Source organism: Triticum dicoccoides, chromosome 6B (assembly GCF_002162155.2).
Source record: "Triticum dicoccoides isolate Atlit2015 ecotype Zavitan chromosome 6B, WEW_v2.0, whole genome shotgun sequence".
Taxonomy (NCBI): Eukaryota; Viridiplantae; Streptophyta; class Magnoliopsida; order Poales; family Poaceae; genus Triticum; species Triticum dicoccoides.
This window is the reverse complement of record NC_041391.1, coordinates 663,798,146-663,819,254: the sequence shown is the minus strand read 5'-3', so window position 1 is coordinate 663,819,254 and position 21,109 is coordinate 663,798,146. Positions and strand designations below refer to the sequence as shown.

At 42.5% G+C, this 21,109-nt stretch overlaps 1 protein-coding gene across 1 annotated transcript; it reads left to right on the top strand.

The window, feature by feature from the left end:
- The first annotated feature begins 2,351 nt into the window (after positions 1-2,351).
- On the top strand, positions 2,352-5,960 carry LOC119322218 (disease resistance protein RGA5-like). The gene is made up of 2 exons (XM_037595714.1): positions 2,352-3,219; positions 3,319-5,960. Exons 1-2 carry the CDS (start codon positions 2,423-2,425, stop codon positions 5,342-5,344), a joined length of 2,823 nt encoding a protein of 940 aa, XP_037451611.1. The 5' UTR covers positions 2,352-2,422; the 3' UTR covers positions 5,345-5,960.
- Positions 5,961-21,109: the final 15,149 nt, after the last annotated feature.

Sequence of the window (21,109 nt, the reverse complement as noted above, 5' to 3'; positions counted from 1 at the left end):
CCCCGCCGCGTCGGTCTCGTCCACCGAGAGGTACTCCTGCTCCCTAGTTAATTTTGAACCCTAGCTAGTTTAAAAATTTAGGTTAGATCTTAGAATAATGTAGTAGGTTATGATCTTAGGTGTTTAATTTTAGAATAATGTAGTATGAACCCTAGCTAGTTATGATCGAACCATGTTCAAAATGTAGGTTTTTAATTAGGTGTACTTAATATAATTTAGGTATTTTAGGCGTTTAATCTTAGAATAATGTAGTATGAACCCTAGTTATGATCGAACCATGTTCAACATGTCAAATTTGTTGTTATTTTTTTATTTAAAGCATTTATTCCCGCATCGATGTCGACGATGCCTATCCCGCATCCTCGTCGTCGACTCGGCGGAGGACACCTGCTTGATCAGAGGGGTCATGTCCGGGACTGGGCTCCGCCGGGCTGGTACTGGGAGGTGCTACCTTCCGGGCGGCGCAACTTGGTGAGGAGCCATCCCGTCGTTGACCCAAACCTTCTTTGGTGGCGATCGCGTGGGCCAGTGACGGTGCGGAGGCTTGAGGACCCCGTGAAGGTGGTACGTCACCGTGTCAGCGAGGAGGACGAGCACGTTCGTCGCTGCATGGTTGCGTTGGAGGGCAGGTTCTCCAATACCTGGCAGGTTCTTCAGGGATCTCACTGGAGCTATGATCCTGTGATGGTTCCTTCTCTTTGGGTGTCCACCGCCCGCGCCGATACCCGTTGTTCGCTAGGGTTTTAGCTATATTAGTGATGTTATATGTATGATACTATTGAAGATGTATTAGTGATAATATTCGACGATGTATGGACGAAAGAGATGATTTAGTTTTGCTTATTGAATGCATGCTAATTTGAATACTTATTTATTTTACGATTTGGTTTTGCTTATTGAATGCTTAAATTGGAAAACTACTCCTACTTTGAATGCCCAAGTGGCCGACCATGTTTGCAGGTTACACCTCCGAGTGGCCTATGTTTTGCCGGAGTGTTGATTAATTTCCGTTCCGGCAAATTTCAGACGCTCGATATGTCATTTTTTAGCAAAGGTCATGCCGGATTTTTCCATGAATTCTGGCATGACTTGTGCTAGAATATGTAGGAAATATTGAGTGGCCTGGATTTTCTAAAAAGATAATTAAACGACATATCGGGTTGACTTTAAGTCTGTCGATGCCCCGTACATGACAATCAAAAAATGAGTGAGGGAGTGTGTCCACCATATATGAGAGAAGAATAATTCCGACTGTTGTCGTGGGGGTCGCTTCTCCTTCATTCTCTCCGTGTGCTAGATATTTTGGTTGAATGCACTCGAGGATGAAGGGAGGAGCGACCATCACCAACGGTCGAAGCAGTGGCAACAATGTTATGCCCCTTAATGGTGTTCCTCGGAATGTATTGAGCGCAATAATGAACAGTGTTATGGTGACCCTACATCCCCATATATCTAACCTAATCGTTGGCTTAAGTGTAGGTATGTCGACGGCCCCGACAAAAAGTTGTCGGCATACAAATAGCCGTCAGTGATGGGCCGATGGGTGTGGAATTTGAGGCATATGAAGATAGAGACGGAGCGAACATGGTAGTGAGAAGAAATAATGTGACCTATATACTTTACTAAACGAACCGGGTTTGTATGGGTTAGATCACTATAGAAGCAACACTTATGGTGCAAAAATAGAATAATTGAACGCAGCCGTTGGATCTCAGATGTATGCTCCGGACGGATTACGTGGAGCTGGTGGAGGGGCGTGTTTTGTGTATTGGTGTTAGTCAGGGGGTTTTCATGAAATGAATTGACCACTTCACCGGCTCCGACATCTAATTTTACACCCGAAGAGTTGATTAGTCTTCCCCATGGTATGCCTTCGTGGATGTTGGCATAAGTATTTAATCTCTAGGCTGACAAAACATCCAATGAACATGAACCTAGTGTGCCTGTAGGTGATATATAAACGTAACCTCTAGGCTGATTAGCTAATAGAATTAATTAGGAGTAGGTGAGCGTGATATATAAGAGTAAGACAAACTGTTGGTTGAGCTGAACACTTGTTTGCTAGCGGTAGAGTAGACTAAACGGCGAGCAGGGACGCTAATGCTTGATTATCAGTAGATGACAATCTATGAGACCGATGGGATGCTAATGAAGGGTCCGGTGGGTCCTACTTGGCAGGCTCCTCCGATGGGCTTCCACGAAGCTTCCTGGCAACAACGGAGGCATTGCTACGCAGGAGTAGGATGAAACTATGTGGTTAACGGAGCTCATTTTCCTTGACCGTTCACACGCAGACACCGCGCTCCTCCGATATTCCTAACCGAGGCGTTGACTTCTCTCTTCTATCCACCATTGCTCCATCGAAGACCACCAACCATGGCGCTTGTGTAGCGGCTTCCTCTCCTCAAGGGGCAAGAGCGAGATGGCGGGTGTGGGCGCCGGGACGGGCGCGTTGGGCCCAGTCATCCTCAAGCTCGCCATCTTGCTCGGCGATGAGTACACCATGCTCAATAGGGTGCGCAAGGACATCGCGTTCCTTGAGCGTGAGCTCCGGAGGATGCAGATCCTGGTAAATGTGCTGGCCGACATGGAGGGGCTCGACAAGGTTGCCATGGACTGGAAAGGCAGCATGCGCGACCTCAGCTACGACATGGAAGAGTGCATCGACCGTTTCATGCTCCGCCTCGACAACGACGAAGCCAAGCCCAGCTTCGCCAAGAGGACTGCGCGCCACCTCAAGACGTTGTTCACACGACATGGTATCGGGACACAGATTAAGGAGCTCAAGGCCCGCGTCACAGAGGAGAGCGAACGCCGGCAGCGACTGAATCTCGACAACTACGTCCCAACGACGACCGAGGCAATAGATCCCCGGCTAGCCGCGTTCCATGGGGTGGCCAAGGGCTTGGTGGCCATGGACGGCCGTAGGGATCATGTTGTCTCTTTGTTGATGGAGGAGAGCGTGGAGCTAAAGGTGGTGGCCATTGTTGGAGGTGGAGGGCTTGGAAAGACCACACTTGCCATGGAGGCCTATCGCGAGATTGGAGGAGAGTTCCAGTGCCAAGCTCATGTGACGGTGTCACGCACCCTTAATCTCAAGAAGCTCTTAAAAGATGTCCTGTCTCAAATAGATGCAGATGCATATAGTAAATGTCAGTCGGAGAGGTGGGAGAAGGACCAACTAATTCGTCGAATCCAGCAGATCTTGACAGAAAAGAGGTATAGTCTCTTCATCCATTGCAAAAATAGATGTAAATTTAGTGCAGATCATTATATTTGCTTTAATAAGTTTATTTAATAGTGTAACATTGCATATAGGTACTTACTTGTTATTGATGATATATGGAAAGAACAAGACTGGAAAATTATCGCAGCAGTTTTTCCTAACAATTATGATGGTAGCAGAATAATTGCTACTACACGCATTGCCAATGTAGCCAAGTCATGTTATTCTAACTCTCGTGGTCAACTCTACCAAATGCAACCTCTGAATGACGTTGATTCTCGAAGATTGTTCTTTAAGAGAATTTTCAACTATGACAACTCCTGCCATCCTCAACTAGAAGAGGTTTCATCTAGGATCCTAAAAAAATGTGGTGGTCTGCCATTGGCTATAATTACCATTGCGAGTTTGCTAGCTAATAAACCTCAAAACCCAAATGAATGGGAGAGACTCCAAGATTCCATTGGTACTGGTCTTTCATATGAGAGTGATGATGAAGGAAAAGGTATGACACATATATTGTTACTTAGTTATTGGGATCTTCCACACCACTTGAAGACTTGTTTGTTGTACTTATGTATATATCCAGAGGACTGGTATATCCGGTGTGAAGAACTGAAATTGAAATGGATATCTGAAGGATTCATTGCTACAATACGGGGAAATTTATATCAAGAAGCAGAGAGCTATTTTAACGAACTTGTCAATAGAAGCATGGTCCAGCTAGTATATGATGATCTTCACGGTTATGGTTTTCAGCAATATTGTCAGGTTCATGATATGGTGCTTGACCTTATAATATCTCTGTCAGATGAAGAGAACTTTGCCACTGTTTTAAATGGTGTTTGCAGTTCTTTGCCAAGCAAGATCCATCGAATCTCCCTCCAATCTAGTAGGAATGAACAACAAGGGGCACTCCAAGCCATCACACGAAGCAAGCGACATGTTCGCTCACTAAATGTGTTTGAAGAAACAAAGCATATGCCCCCACTTGAGGACTTTCAGTCTTTACGGGTGCTTGATATATGTGGGGACTATTGGTTGTGGGAAAACAAGCATATAAGAAATATTGGAAGTTTCTATCAACTGAGGTATTTGAGAATTAAGTCTGGAGGAATCACAAAGCTTCCTGAAGATATCGGAAAGCTACAGAACTTAGAGACTCTCAATTTGCGGGACTCTCGAATTATAGAACTGCCATCAACTACAGCCCGACTACAGAATTTGGTGCACTTATTTGTTTGCAATGACTGTGTGTTGTCTGCAGATATGTTTGGGAGCATGCGAGCCCTGGAGGAAGTGTCAGATATTTGTAAAGTTGACAACCCTGAGAAAATTTTGGAAGAGCTTGGACATCTAACAAAATTGAGAAAGATTACGATGACTGGATTATGGACTGAATTCCATCAAGAAAAGCTGAGGTCATCTCTGAAGGGGTTGGGCAATGGAAGCCTTCAATATATTTATACTTTTGGAGAAATAGGAGAATATATGTTCAGGGATCCATGCTGCACCTTTCCGCACCTTCAAAATCTTAAACTAGAGGGGCGCATGAAAAGTGTTCCCAAGGGAATGACCTACCTAACCAACATCCTCCAATTAGACATAGCAGTCAGACTATTTGATGAGGAAGGTCTCCATATTCTTATGGGTATGCCTTCTCTGCTCAATCTCCAGCTAGAAGTCTGGGATCAGTCGGCTGGCGTCTTGACTGTAGGTAGTAACGGATTCAAGCTGCTAGAGCTGTTCCACTACACAATTAGGGCACCCAAAACAACGGGTATAAAGTTTGCAGCAGATGCTATGCCAGCACTCCGATGGCTCTATCTTTGCTGGAGAGCCTATCCTGTCGCGTTCTGGAATAGTGACGTTGCTGACATGGGTTTCGAGCATCTTTCAAGCCTCGCTGACCTCCGGGTCGAAATTGATTGTTATCATGCAACTCTGGACGAGGTGGAGATTGTGGAAGGTTTCGTTGAAAAAGCAATCGCTTTGCATCCCAACCATCACAATCTTCAGCTCCGTCTCCGTAGAGTATGTGAAGATTTGATTATAACTAATGAGGAGAGGGAAAAGAAGGAGGAGGAGGAAAGGCGTAGGAGAGAAGGTGACGGGTTGTAAGCAGCGTTTTGATTTTCGGTTTGTGATTTTTCTCGCCCTAGGCCGAGATGGCCGAATTTCGGTCGTTTTTAAAAATTTCGGCCGAAATTTGACCAAATTTTGACTGAAATTTGATTAAAATTTGACCAAAATTTCTCAAATTTGACCAATTTCGGCGGAAAATAGATTTCTCCCTAGGCCGAGATGGCCGAAATTCGGCCGAAATCCATTTTTTACGGCCGAATTTCAAAACCCTGGTTGTAAGAGGTATACATCTTGGCCCGCTGGTTACTTCATTTCTTTGTACTGCATCCTGTGATTTACTGATCTGCTCCATCTCTTCCTCCGCAGCAGCTAGAAGAGCAAGTGATGTGAGCTTCACGTTTGTTTGTCCAACTCTGTGATCAGCCACCGTATTTATGTATTGCTATGTGTTTTTGTAGCAGAGAGAACCTTTTGTTACATTGTGTGTTTGTAATAGGGTAGTTTGGTTGGTGCATCAGGTTTTTCGTCCCATAGTTTGTATTCGAGTACGAGTGCACATAGTGGGTTTTCCTGATGAGCGTCGAACCCCTAATCTACTTTCTTCTTCTGTTCACAGACTTGTTTCCCTTTTTTCAAGCTTCTCTTCACTGTATCTGGATCATTTGAGCCATTTTCTGAATCTTATAAGCTACTATTTGGAAAGTCTCTTGCTCTTGGGCAGCAGCTTCAGATTGTTTATAGTTTATGACAGTATACTAGCTGAACTGTTTGATGTTGGTATATATATGGATGCTATATTTGATATTTCAACTTACTCTAGCTGGGAAGGCCGGCGGTCGGTTGCTGTGATCCTGATAATGGTGAATGTGAATTGCCCGGGGAATGGCAACAAAAGCTATATAGTTGCCTGCCGCTGTGGCTCAGGCAAGAGCAGCAGCAGAACCTGCGAATAAACATGTATGTCGGTATGAGAGGCGCCAGAGGCTTTTTGGCCTGCCTTGCCTTTGTTCTCTTGCAACACAGGCTAAGCCTGATGAAGAAAAGCAGTCATGAAGAAACAAAAAAGGTAGAGTAAGTTGACAGTTTAGTTTACCTGTCAGGCAAAATATGCAATGGCGGAAAATATGTAACTGAAGTTCAAATTATGGCCAAGCTGACGTTTACTCCGACTCAATTGTAAACGGGACCAGCTTTTCTTCAGTTTTGCAGTTGTTCCACGGCATGTACATATGCATTACTGTCACAGTGGGGTCAAACAGTGCTTGCAAATTAAACAGGCGCCTCAATTTTAGCACAGCTAGGAGCATATTTTACTTTTAGGAGAAGGCGTGGAAGCACAAAACTGATGCAGCCCTCCCCTCCTTCCTTCCTGCAAGGTTGGGTTCAAAACAGAGTCTTCAGCCAAGGATCTGAAAACGTACACTTAACTGAACATTGGTAGTTTCAGGCTTTCAGTATCATTTCGTTTCCTGATTTAACTACAGTAGTATCTACTGTAGCATCCAAACCTTTTCCGACTATAAGTGCTAAGTCAAACGTCTTCTTGTTCGTTGGTTCCAAAGAAACAATAGGAGCCGCAAAAGGGGAAGGCGTGGAGGAGATGGATTTGCCAATAAGGATGCAAAATTATGACCTCAGAGCAGAGAATCCATGATTGAGAAATGAGTTTACGTTCTGGTTTTTTCGGGTGTCGGCTTATTCTCTGGTTTTCCGTGCATCAATGTCGGAAATGAGTTTTCGCATGGCATTGCCGTATTTTTATTTTTCTAATTTTAACCCCTCCCCCCCCCCCCGCGTTTTTGTGTTTTTTAAGTTTTACTTTTTTTTACTTCGTTTCTCATTTATTTCTCTTATTCTTTTTCTTTTTCTTTTCCCCTTTTCCATTTAAAATATTTCAGTTTCAAAAAATATTGTGCTGACAAATATATTTAAATTTTCTATTCAAAATACATGAACATTTTAGAAATATGAAAAATTTCTTGTCTCGAACATTTAAAAAACTATGTAGTTTCTTTTTAAATTCTGATTTTTATAAAGGTGGATTTTTTAAATTAAAATGCACGAAGATATTTTAAAATTCCGTGATCATACTTTTATATGTCATGAATATTTCTTAAATTCCATGAAGACATTTTTAATGTACGAACATTTTTGTGAAAACACATGAACGTTTTTATAAAATGACATTAACATTTATTAAAATGCATGATTTTTTGTTAAATTTCATTAATGTTCTTCTAAATGCATGATATTTAATTAAAAAACTAATAGAAAATTGTGAGAACCATTTGTAAAAATTAAATGAAAGTATTAGCGTATTTTTACCTAAGTATACTAATACTTACTAGTAGAAGGCCATGTGAGTACAGTTAGGCTCTTAGTTAACCCTAATTCATTTGCGTCGCTCATTTAGGGCGACCCGGGTGGCACCCGCGCCGCTGCCAGCAGTCCTCTCACCGGCCGCTCCCCCTAGCTGCTGCTGGTCAGATGCCGGGGCAAAGCCTTGTGCGGTCGCCGGTGGTGGCAGGACCTCCCGCTCCTCCGCTGCTCCTCTCTCCAGCTGACTTCTGCGGCCGCCCCTCGTCAGATCCATCGCTGCCACAGGTACCTCTTGCTGCCGGTTGTGTTGGAAATATGCCCTAGAGGCAATAATAAAATGATTATTATTATATTTCCTTGTTCATGATAATTGTCTATTGTTCATGCTATAATTGTATTAATCGGAAACCGTGATACATGTGTGAATACATAGACCATAATATGTCCCTAGTGAGCCTCTAGTTGACTAGCTCGTTGATCAACAGATGGTCATGGTTTCCTGACTATGGACATTGGATGTTATTGATAACGGGATCACATCATTAGGAGAATGATGTGATGGACAAGATCCAATCCTAAGCATAGCACAAGATCGTGTAGTTTGTTTGCTAAAGCTTTTCTAATGCCAAGTATCAGTTCCTTAGACCATGAGATTGTGCAACTCCCGGTACCGTAGGAGTGCTTTGGGTGTACCAAACGCCACAACGTAACTGGGCGACTATAAAGGTGCACTGCAGGTATCTCCAAAAGTGTCTGTTGGGTTGGCACGAATCGAGATTGGAATTTTTCACTCCGTATAACAGAGAGGTATCTCTGGGCCCACTCGGTAATGCATCATCATAATGAGCTCAACGTGACTAAGTGGTTAGTCACGGGATCATGCATTATGTAACGAGTAAAGTGACTTGCCGGTAACGAGATTGAACAAGGTATTGGGATACCGACGATCGAACCTCGGGCATGCAACGTACCGATTGACAAAGGGAACTGCATACGGGATTACTTGAATCCTCGACATCGTGGTTCATCCGACGAGATCATCGTGGAACATGTGGGAGCCAACATGGGTATCCAGATCCTGCTGTTGGTTATTGGCCGGAGAGCTGTCTCGGTCATGTCTGCTTGATTCCCGAACCCGTAGGGTCTACACACTTAAGGTTCGATGACGCTAGGGTTATTAGGAAGACTTGTATATGATTACCGGATGTTGTTCGGAGTCCCGGATGAGATCCCATACGTCACGAGGAGTTCTGGAATGGTCCGGAGGTGAAGATTTATATATGGGAAGTTGTCATACGGTCACCGGAAAAGTTCAGGGGCACACCGGTATTGTATCGGGGCCACCAGAGGGGTTCCGGGGGTCCACTGGGAGGGGCCACCTCTCGTGGAGGGCCTCATGGGCCATAGAGGGAAGGGAACCAGCCCTTGGAGGGCTGGGCGCATCCTCCCTTGGTCCCATGCACCTAGGGTTGGGGGGGGGACCCTGAAGGGGGCGCCCCCTTGCTTGGGGGGCAAGCCCCCTCCCCTTGGCCGCCCCCCCTCTAGATCTCATCTAGAGGGGGCCGACCCCCCTTCCCCTTCTCCTATAAATAGAGGGGCGAGGGGAGGGCTGCAACACAACACCTAAGGCGCAACCCCTCCCCTGCCCAACACCTCTCCTCCTCTGTAAGAGCTTGGCGAAGCCCTGCGGGAGTACTGCCTCTCCATCACCACCACGCCGTCGTGCTGCTGTTGGAGCCCCTCTTCCTCAACCTCTCCCTCCTCCTTGCTGGATCAAGGCGCGGGAGACGTCACCGGGCTGCACGTGTGTTGAACGCGGAGGTGCAGTTGTTCGACGCTAAGATCAGAATCCACCGCGATCTGAATTGCTTCGAGTACGACTCCCTCATCCGCGTTCTTGTAACGCTTCCGTCTCGTGGTCTTCAAGGGTATGAAGATGCACTCCCCTCTCTCTCGTTGCTAGTTACTCCATAGATTGATCTTGGTGATGCGTAGAATTTTCTGCAATGATCCTCAACAGTGGCATCATGAGCTAGGTCTATGCGTATAGTTTCTATGCACGAGTAGAACACAATTTTGTTGTGGGCGTAGATTTTGTCAATTTACTTGCCACTACTAGTCTTATCTTGTTTCTGCGGCATCGTGGGATGAAGCGGCCCATATCGACCTTACACGTACGCTTACGTGAGACAGGTTCCACCGACTGACATGCACTAGTTGCATAAGGTGGCTAGCGGGTGTCTGTCTCTCCCACCTTATTCGGATCGGATTCGATGAAAAGGGTCCTTATGAAGGGTAAATAGAAATTGGCATATCACGTTATGATTTTGGCGTAGGTAAGAAACGTTCTTGCTAGAACCCTATTGCAGCCATGTAAAAACATGCAACAACAATTAGAGAACGTCTAACTTGTTTTTGCAGCATATGCCTTGTGATGTGATATGGCCAAAAAGGATGTGATGAATGAAATATATGTGATGTATGAGATTGATCATGTTCTTGTAATAGGAATCACAACTTGCATGTCGATGAGTATGACAACCGGTAGGAGCCATAGGAGTTGTCTTTATTTATTGTATGACCTGCGTGTCACTGAATAACGCCATGTAATTACTTTACTTCATTGCTAAACCATTAGCCATAGTAGTAGAAGTAATAGTTGGCGAGACAACTTCATGGAGACACGATGATGGAGATCATGATGATGGAGATCCTGGTGTCACGCCGGTGACGATGATGATCATGGCGCCCCGAAGATGGAGATCAAAAGGAGCAAAATGATATTGGCCATATCATGTCACTATTTGATTGCATGTGAAGTTTATCATGTTTTTACATCTTATTTGCTTAGAACGACGGTAGTAAATAAGATGATCCCTCATAATAATTTCAAGAAAGTGTTTCCCCTAACTGTGTGCCATTGCGAAAATTCGTTGTTTCGAAGCACCACGTGATGATCGGGTGTGATATATTCTAACGTTCACATACAACGGGTGTAAGCCAAATTTACACATGCAAAACACTTAGGTTGACTTGACAAGCCTAGCGTACAGACATGGCCTCGGAACACAAGAGACCGAAAGGTTGAACATGAGTCATATAGAAGATACGATCAACATGAAGATGTTCACCGATGATGACTAGTCTGTCTCACGTGATGATCAGACATGGCCTAGTTGACTCGGATCATGTATCACTTAGATGACTAGAGGGATGTCTATCTGAGTGGGAGTTCATTAAATAATTTGATTAGATGAACTTAGGCTATTTTTTTGCAAAATGTCTTTTAGATCAAATGGCCCATGCTCATGTCAACCTCAACTTCAACGCGTTCCTAGAGAAAACCAAGCTGAAAGACAATGGTAGCAACTATACGGAGTGGGTCCGAAACTTGAGGATCATCCTCATAGCTTCCAAGAAAGCATATGTCCTAGAAGCACCGCTAGGTGAAGCACCCGTCCCAGCGAACCAAGACGTTATGAACGTTTGGCAGTCGCGTGTTGATGATTACTCCCTCGTTTAGTGCGGCATGCTTTACAGCTTAGAACCGGGGCTCCAAAAGCATTTTGAGCAACACGGAGCATATGAGATGTTCCAGGAGCTGAAAATGATTTTCCAAGCTCATGCCCGGGTCGAGAGATATGAAGTCTCCAACAAGTTCTATAGTTGTAAAATGGAGGAGAATAGTTCTGTCAGCGAGCACATACTCAAAATGTCTGGGTTGCACAACCGCTTGTCTCAATTGGACATTAACCTACTGGATGCGGCGGTCATTGACAGAATCCTTCAGTCACTCCCACCTAGCTACAAGAGCTTTGTGACGAACTACAATATGCAGGGGATGGTGAAAACCATTCCTGAGGTATTTTTGATGCTAAAATCAGCGGAGGTGGAGATCAAAAAGGAACATCAAGTGTTGATGGTCAATAAAACCACTAGTTTCAAGAAAGGCAAGGGTAAGAAGAACTTCAAGAAGGACGGAAAGGGAGTTGTCGCGCCCGGTAAGCCAGTTACCGGGAAGAAGCCAAAGAATGGACCCAAGCCTAAGACTGCGTGTTTTTATTGTAAGGGAAGTGGTCACTGGAAGCGGAACTGCCCCAAGTACTTAGCGGATAAGAAGGTCGGCAACACCAAAGGTATATGTGATATACATGTTTTTGATGTGTACCTTACCAGTACTCGTAGTAGCTCCTGGGTATTTGATACCGGTGCGGTTGCTCATATTTGTAACTCAAAACAGGAGCTGCGGAATAAGCGGAGACTGGCGAAGGATGAGGTGACGATGCGCGTCAGGAATGGTTCCAAAGTCGATGTGATCGCCGTCGGCACGCTGCCTGTACATTTACCTACGGTATTAGTTTTAAACCTCAATAATTGTTATTTAGTGCCAGCTTTGAGCATGAACATTGTATCTGGATCTCGTTTAATATGAGATGGCTACTCATTTAAATCCGAGAATAATGGTTGTTCTATTTATATGAGAGATATGTTTTATGGTCATGCCCCGCTGGTCAATGGTTTATTCTTAATGAATCTCGAACGTGATGTTACACATATTCATAGTGTGAATACCAAAAGATGTAAGATTGATAATGATAGTCTCACTTATCTGTGGCACTGCCGCCTTGGTCACATTGGTGTCAAACGCATGAAGAAGCTCCATGCAGATGGACTTTTGGAGTCTCTTGATTTCGAATCATTTGACACGTGCGAACCATGCCTCATGGGCAAAATGACCAAGACCCCGTTCTCCGGAACAATGGAGCGAGCAACCAACTTATTGGAAATTATACATACTAATGTGTGCGGTCCAATGAGCATTGAGGCTTGCGGTGGCTATCATTATGTTATCACCCTCAATGATGACTTAAGTAGATATGGGTATGTCTACTTAATGAAACACAAGTCTGAGACGTTTGAAAAGTTCAAGGAATTTCAGAATGAGGTAGAAAATCAACGTGACAAAAAAATAAAGTTCTTACGATCAGATCGTGGGGGAGAATATTTAAGTCACGATTTTGGTACGCACTTAAGGAAATGTGGAATCGTTTCACAACTCACACCGCCTGGAACACCTCAGCGTAACAGTGTGTCCGAACGTCGTAATCGCAGTCTATTGGATATGGTGCGGTCTATGATGTCTCTTACCGATTTACCGCTATCATTTTGGGGATATGCTTTAGAGACAGCTACATTCACTTTAAACAGGGCACCGTCTAAATCCGTTGAGATGACACCGTATGAATTATGGTTTGGAAAGAAACCTAAGCTGTCGTTTCTAAAAGTTTAGGGATGCGATGCTTATGTCAAGAAACTTCATCCTGAAAAGTGATGACCCACAAGTAGGGGATCTATAGTAGTCCTTTTGATAAGTAAGAGTGTCGAACCCAACGAGGAGCAGAAGGAAATGATACGCGGTTTTCAGTAATGTTTTCTCTGCAGGCACTGAAATTGTAGGTGATAGATAGTTTTGTGATAAGATAAACAGTAATGAGCCACAAGTAAATAAAGTAAATAAAGTGCAGTAAGGTGGCCCAATCCTTTATGTAGCAAAGTATAAGCCTGGACAATTTATAATAATGATAAAGGAGCTCCCGAGGACACATTGGGAATTATCGTCAAGCTAGTTTTCATCACGTTCATATGATTCGCGTTCGGTACTTTGATAATTTGATATGTGGGTGGATCGTTACTTGGGTACTGCCCTAACTTTGACAAGCATCCCACTTATGATTAACCCCTATTGCAAGCATCTGCAACTACAAAAGAAGTATTAAGGTAAACCTAACCACAACATTAAACATATGGATCCATATCAGCCCCTAACCAAGCAACGCATAAACTAGGGTTTACGCTTCTGTCACTCTAGCAACCCATCATCTACTTATTACTTCCCTATGCCTTCCTCTAGGCCCAAATAATCGTGAAGTGTCATGTAGTCGACGTTCACATAACACCACTAGAGGAAAAGACAACATACATCTCATCAAAATATCGAACGAATACCAAATTCACATGACTACTAATAGCAAGACTTCACCCATGTCCTCAGGAACAAACGTAACTACTCACAAAGCATATTCATGTTCATAATCAGAGGAGTAATAATATGCATAAAGGATCTGAACATATGATCTTCCACCAAGTAAACCAATTAGCATCAACTACAAGGAGTAATCAACACTACTAGCAACCCACGGGTACCAATTTGTGGTTTTGATACAAGATTGGATACAAGAGATGAACTAGGGTTTTGAGAGGAGATGGTGCTGGTGAAGATGTTGATGGAGATTGACCCCCTCCCGATGAGAGGATCGTTGGTGATGACGTTGGTGATGATTTCCCCCTCCCGGAGGGAAGTGTCCCCGGCAGAACAGCTCCGCCGAAGCCCTAGATTGATTCCGTCAAGGTTCCGCCTCGTGGCGGCGGAGTTTCGTCCCGTAAGCTTGCCCATGATTTTTCCCAAGGTAAAAGTGATGATATAGCATAGGATGGACGGCGGAGGCCCACCAGGGGCCCCAGGAGATAGGGGGCGCGCCCTATAGGGGGGGCGCCCCCTGTCTCCTGGACAGGGTGTGGGCCCCCTGGCCTATTTCTTTCGCTCAGAAATTCTTATAAATTCCAAAAAGTTGTTTTGTGGAGTTTCAGGACTTTTGGAGCTGTGCATAATAGGTATCCAATATTTGCTCCTTTTCCAGCCAGAATTCCAGCTGCCGGCATTCCCCCTCTTCATGGTAAACCTTGTAAAATAAGAGAGAATAGCCATAAGTATTGAGATGTAATGTGTAATAACAGCCCATAATGCAATAAATATTGATATAAAATCATGATGCAAAATGGACGTATCAACTCCCCCAAGCTTAGACCTCGCTTGTCCTCAAGCGGAAGCCAAAATCAAAAAATATGTCCACATGTTTAGAGATAGAGGTGTCGATAAAAATAAAATATGGACTTGAGGGAATCATGATCATTCTAATAACGGCAACATATATAGATTTTGTCATATGATTTCCTATGCTCAAGTAATAAGCAATTCACAATGTCAAGTATGGTTCAAAAACTTCATTGGGAACTAACAAACTATAATCTCAGTCATTGAAGCAATTGCAATTTATCGTAACATCAGAAAGAGTCAATAATAGAGCTTTTCAGCAAGCTCACATACTCAACTACCTCGTAGTCTCCTATAATTGCTAACACTCACGCAGTACTTGTGGTTATAGAGTTTCAGCCGGACACTGAGAAAGATAGGGGCTTATTGTGATGCCTCCCCATGTATTCACCTTTAGGTGATGTCAACAATAATAGACCATGCTAACTTACATCCAATTGGATATATATATCATGATCTTTCAAACACGAGGAGCTTGCCAAAGGAAAAAATAAAAAGGGAAAGGTGAGGATCACCTTGACTCAAGCAAAAAGTAAAAACATAAAGTAAAAGATAGGCCCTTCACAGAGGGAAGCAGAGGTTGTCATGCGCGTTTAGGGTTGATGCATAAAATCTTAATGCAAAAGAACGTCACTTTATTTGCCCCTTGTATGTGGACCTTTATTATGCAGTCCGTCGCTTTTATTACTTCCACAACAAGTTCGCAAAGCTTATTTTCTCTGCACTAATAAGTCATACATATTTAGAGAGCAATTTTTATTGCTTGCACCGATGACAACTTACTTGAAGGAACTTACTCAATCCATAGGTAGGTATGGTGGACTCTCATGGCAAAACTGGGTTTAAGGATATTTGGAAGCACAAGTAGTATTTCTACTTGGTTCAAGGAATTTGGCTAGCATGAGGGGGAAAGGCAAGCTCAACATGTTTGGAAGGTCAATGACAATATACTTTAACTGAGATGTCGGAAAACATAAACCATTACGTTGTCTTCCTTGTCCAACATCAACTCTTTTAGCATGTCATGCTTAATGGGTGCTTCACAATCATAAAAGATGTCCAAGATAATATATCTATATGTGAACCCCTCTTTCCTTATCACTTCCTATTAATTGCAACAATGACCAAGGCTACGTTCATCAACTCTCAACAATTTGTATGCCTCATACTTTCTATGTGTGAAGTTATCACTATCCGTAAGATCAATATGAACTCTTTTATTCTTTGTACTTTCTAAAGATCATAGCACATAGCAAAGCCCTTGACTCAACACTAATCTTTATTATAGATAGCTCACGGACTCGAATACATAAAGAGATCACAATGCAAAACTCAAACTACTTGATATCAAAACTTCAAACGACTAGATGAAGATACTACTAAAAGGATCGAACTAAATAAAGCGGTAAAGAAAGGAGTGTGATGTTGATACGATATCGGGGCACCTCCCCCAAGCTTGGCAGTTGCCAAGGGGAGTGCCCATACCCATTTGGTTATTTCCTCGGAGGTGGTGAAGTAGGGGTTGTTGATGATGTAGGCTTGTCGTTCGTCTTCCAAGGCATAGGCTCTCCATCATAAAAGGATGATCGAGTCTTCGGGATACTTAAATCTGCAGCCAAACTCATTCGCTTGAATCTATATTCATACTCACAGTTCTGGTTTTGCAGGTCATAGATCTGGGCCTGAAGGTGCTCGATTTTCTCTTGAAGCTTGAAGATAGTCTCCCCAATGACTTTAGCATCTAGCTTGTGGTTGTTGCTGAACTCCGTGATCATCATCTAGTTGGCGTTGAGCCCACGCTCCACCATCCCTTGACACTTGAAAACTTCCTGCTCCACGGCTTCGAGCTTTGTCTCCACGCTCCCGGTACGCCTTGGTCCCTCCACATCGTGGTGTGCAGCACCCCCTTACGCATCTCAATGGTTTGAGGGTGTTGCAGTACCTCCGCGAGATAGGGGTTGATAACCCTCTCGAAAAACTTGTCCTTGGGAACACTTGGAGACGCCATGATGCTCTAGATCTGAAACTAAAACAGCTCGAAACGAAAACAGAGGATATTTGTGTGATACGGTGGTCAAAACCTTCGGGAGTATATATAATGAATTTTTACCGACCAAAATACGTAACATACAAGAAAACGGAGTCCGGGAGGCACACGAGGTGCCCACGAGACAGGGGGGCGCACCCTACAGGGGGGGGGGGGCGCCCTCCACTCTCATGGGAGCCTCGTGTCCCTTTCGGACTACTTCTTTCTTCCTAAAATTCTTAAATAATCCAAAACTGATAAAAATTGCCATTGGAGTTGTTTTGGAGTTGGTTTACTTACCGTACCACATACCTATATCTTGTTAGGGCCTGGAATGTTCTGGAAAGTGTCCCTTATGTATTCCTCAGGGGTTATGGTTTCAATAATATTAGTTTCAACATTGATAGGATTACCTGAAATATAGTGTTTAATTCTTTGACCGTTTACCACCCTCGGATTTGTGCCTTCGAAGTTGTTGATTTTTATGGCACCAGAACGATAGACCTCCTCGATAACGTAGGGACCTTCCCATTTTGAGAGAAGTTTTCCTGCAAAAAATCTTAAACGAGAGTTGAATAATAACACATAATCTCCTACGTTAAACTCACGCTTTTGTATCCTCTTATCATGCCAGCTTTTGACTTTTTCTTTGAAAAGTTTGGCATTCTCATAAGCTTGGGTTCTCGATTCATCAAGTCAGCTAATATCAAATAACCTCTTCTCACCGGCAAGTTTGAAGTCATAATTAAGCTCTTTAATAGCCCAATATGCTTTATGTTCAAGTTCAAGAGGTAAATGACACGCTTTTCCATACACCATCTTATAAGGAGACATACCCATAGGATTTTTCTATGCCGTTCTATAGGCCCATAATGCATCATCAAGTTTTTTGGACCAATTCTTTCTAGATCTATTTACAGTCTTTTGCAAAATTAATTTGAGCTCTCTATTGCTTAACTCTACTTGACCACTAGACTGCGTATGATAAGGAGATGCTATTCTATGATTGACATCATACTTAGCAAGCATCTTATGGAAAGCACCATGAATAAAATGTGAACCACCATCAGTCATAAGATATCTAGGGACTCCAAACCTCAGAAAAACAACTTCTTTAAGCATTTTAATAGAAGTGTTGTGATCATCACTACTAGTTGGAATAGCTTCTACCCACTTATTAACGTAATCAACAACAACTAAAATATGTGTATAACCATTAGAGGCAGGAAAAGGTCCCATATAATCAAAGCCCCAAACATCAAACGGTTCAATAACAAGAGAATAATTCATAGGCATTTCTTGACGTCTACTAATGTTACCTATTCTTTGACATTCATCACAAGATAAGACAAACTTACGAGCATCTTTGAAAAGAGTAGGCCAATAAAAACCAGATTGTAGTACCTTGTGTGCAGTTCTATCTCCAGCTTGGTGTCCTCCATAAGATTCAGAGTGACACTTTTGTAGAATCTGTTGCTGTTCATGCTCAGGCACACAACGTCTAATACCACCATCTACTCCTTCTTTATAAAGGTGTGGATCATCCCAGAAGTAATGTATTAAATCATAAAAGAACTTTTTCTTTTGCTGGTATGTGAAAATAGGTGGTATAAATTTAGCAACAATGTAATTAGCATAATCAGCATACCAAGGAGCAGTACGAGAAGCATTGACGACCGCTAATTGTTCATCAGGAAAGCTATCACTAAAAGGCAGTGGGTCATCAAGAACATTCTCTAACCTAGACAAGTTATCTGCAACGGGGTTCTCAGCTCCTTTTCTATCAATAATATGCAAGTCAAATTCTTGGAGCAAGAGAACCCATCTAATGAGTCTAGGCTTAGCATCTTCCTTTTCCATAAGATATTTAATAGCAGCATGATCAGTGTGAATAGTAACTTCGGAATCAACAATATAAGGTCTAAATTTATCACATGCAAACACAACTGCTAAGAACTCTTTTTCAGTAGTAGCATAATTTCTCTGGGCAGTATCAAGAGTCTTATTAGCATACTGGATAACATTCAATTTCTTATCAACTCTTTGCCCAAGAACAGCACCTACAGCATAATCACTAGCATCACACATAATTTCAAAAGGTAAATTCCAATCAGGTGGTTGAACAATAGGTGCAGTGATCAAAGCTTTCTTAAGTGTTTCAAAAGCTTCTACACAATCATCATCAAAGACAAAAGGAATATCTTTTTGCAATAAATTAGTCAGAGGCCTAGAGATTTTTAGAAAAGTCCTTAATGAACCTCCTATAAAAATCGGCATGACCGAGGAAACTTCTTATACCTTTTATGTCCTTGGGACATGGTATCTTTTCAATAGCATCAACTTTGGCTTTATCAACTTCAATACCTCTCTCGGAGATCTTGTGCCCCAAGACAATGCCTTCATTAACCATAAAGTGACACTTTTCCCAATTCAGGACGAGACTAGTGTCTTCGCATCTCTGCAAAACTCGATCAAGGTTGCTCAAACAATCATCAAAAGAGGATCCATAGACAGAGAAGTCATCCATGAATACCTCACAAATCTTTTCACAAAAATCAGAGAATATAGCCATCATGCATCTTTGAAAGGTAGCAGGTGCATTACATAAACCAAAAGGCATACGTCTATAAGCAAAAGTACCAAAAGGGCAAGTAAAAGTAGGTTTAGATTGATCCTTCGCTGACACAGGTATCTGAGAGAAGCCAGAATAACCATCTAGAAAGCAAAAATGTGTGTGTTTGGATAGCCTTTCTAGCATTTGATCAATAAAAGGTAAAGGGTAATGATCTTTTTTAGTAGCTTTATTTAACTTACGGAAATCAATTACCATCCTATAACCTGTAACAATTCTTTGCGGGATCAATTCATCTTTATCATTAGGAACGACGGTAATACCTCCCTTTTTAGGGACACAATGGACAGGGCTTACCCATTCACTATCAGCAACGGGATAAATAATACCTGCCTCAAGGAGCTTTAGTATCTCCTTTCTTACCACTTCCTTCATCTTGGGATTTAATCGTCTTTGAGGATCTCTAACTGGTTTGGCATCTTTCTCCACTGAAATCTTGTGTTGACATAATGTGGGACTAATGCCCTTAAGATCATCCAGAGTATATCCAATAGCTGCTCGGTGCTTCTTTAGAGTTTTCAATAATCTTTCTTCTTCTTTCTCTGAAAGGTTAGCACTAATAATAACAGGATATATTTCTTTTTCATCAATATAAGCATACTTAAGTTTATCAGGTAATGATTTGAGTTCAAACACTGGATCACCCTTGGGTGGAGGGGGATCCCCAAGAATTTCAATGGGAAGGTTATGTTTGAGCATAGGTTCCTGTTTAAGGAACACTTCATCTATTTCTTCCCTTTCCTTCATGAACATATCGTTTTCATGGTCTAGCAAATATTGTTCTAACGGATCAGTTGGAGGAACAGCAATGGAAGCAAGACCAATAATCTGATCCTTACTAGGTGGTTCCCTTTCACGAGGTTGTCTACTAAACTTAGCGAAATTAAACTCATGAGACATACCATCTATGCCAACAATGACAATATTCTTTTCACAATTAATCTTAGCACTAGTAGTATTCAAGAAGGGCCTACCAAAAATAATGGGACAAAAGGCATCTTGTGGGGAAGCAAGAACAAGAAAATCAGCAGGGTATTTAACTTTCCCACACAAAACTTCAACATCTCTAACAATCCCAATAGGTTTAATTGTATCCCTATTAGCAAGCTTAATAGTAACATCAATGTCTTCTAATTCAACGGGTGCAATGTTGTGCATAGTTTCTTTATAAAGATCATAAGGTATCGCACTAGCACTAGCACCCATATCACATAAGCCATGATAACAATGATCTCCTATTTTAACAAAAATAACAGGCGTGCCTACTACAGGTCTATGTGTCTTAGTATCTGGCCTAGCAATATTAGCAGTCTCACCCAAGATAGAAATAACATGCCCATCTAAGTCCTCATCCAAGAGATCTTTAACCATAGCAATACTAGGTTCAACATTAATTTGCTCAGGAGGTGTATAAGTCCTAGTATTACTCTTACAAACAATAGTCGAAGCTTTAGCATGATCCTTTATCCTAACAGGAAAAGGAGGTTTTTCAACATAAGCAGTAGGAACAATAGGATCACTATAGGTAATAGTCTTTTCTTCGACTGTAATAGGTGCAACTACTTTTACTTCAACAGGAGGATTATATTTAAACCACTTCTCTTTAGGGAGATCAACGTGAGTAGCAAAAGATTCACAAAAAGTAGCTACTATCTCAGAGTCAAGTCCATACTTAGCGCTAAATCCATGAAAAACATCGGTATCCATAAAAGATTTAACACAATCGAACTTAGGTGTCATACCTGACTCCTTACCATCGTCGGAACCCCAATCTTCAGAGTTGCGTTTAATTCTTTCCAATAAGTCCCATTTGAAATCAATAGTCTTCGGCATATAAGAACCAACACAGGAAGTATCGAGCAGGTTGCGATTATCAAGAGAAAGCCGAGCATAAAAATTCTAAATAATCATTTCCCGAGAGAGCTCATGATT

Coding starts and splice junctions, on each gene's coding strand:
- LOC119322218 (XM_037595714.1), top strand. CDS start 2,423: ATGGCGGGTGTGGGCGCCGGGACGGGCGCGTTGGGCCCAGTCATCCTC. Junction 3,220..3,318: donor CAGATCTTGACAGAAAAGAG/GTATAGTCTCTT, acceptor CATTGCATATAG/GTACTTACTTGTTATTGATG.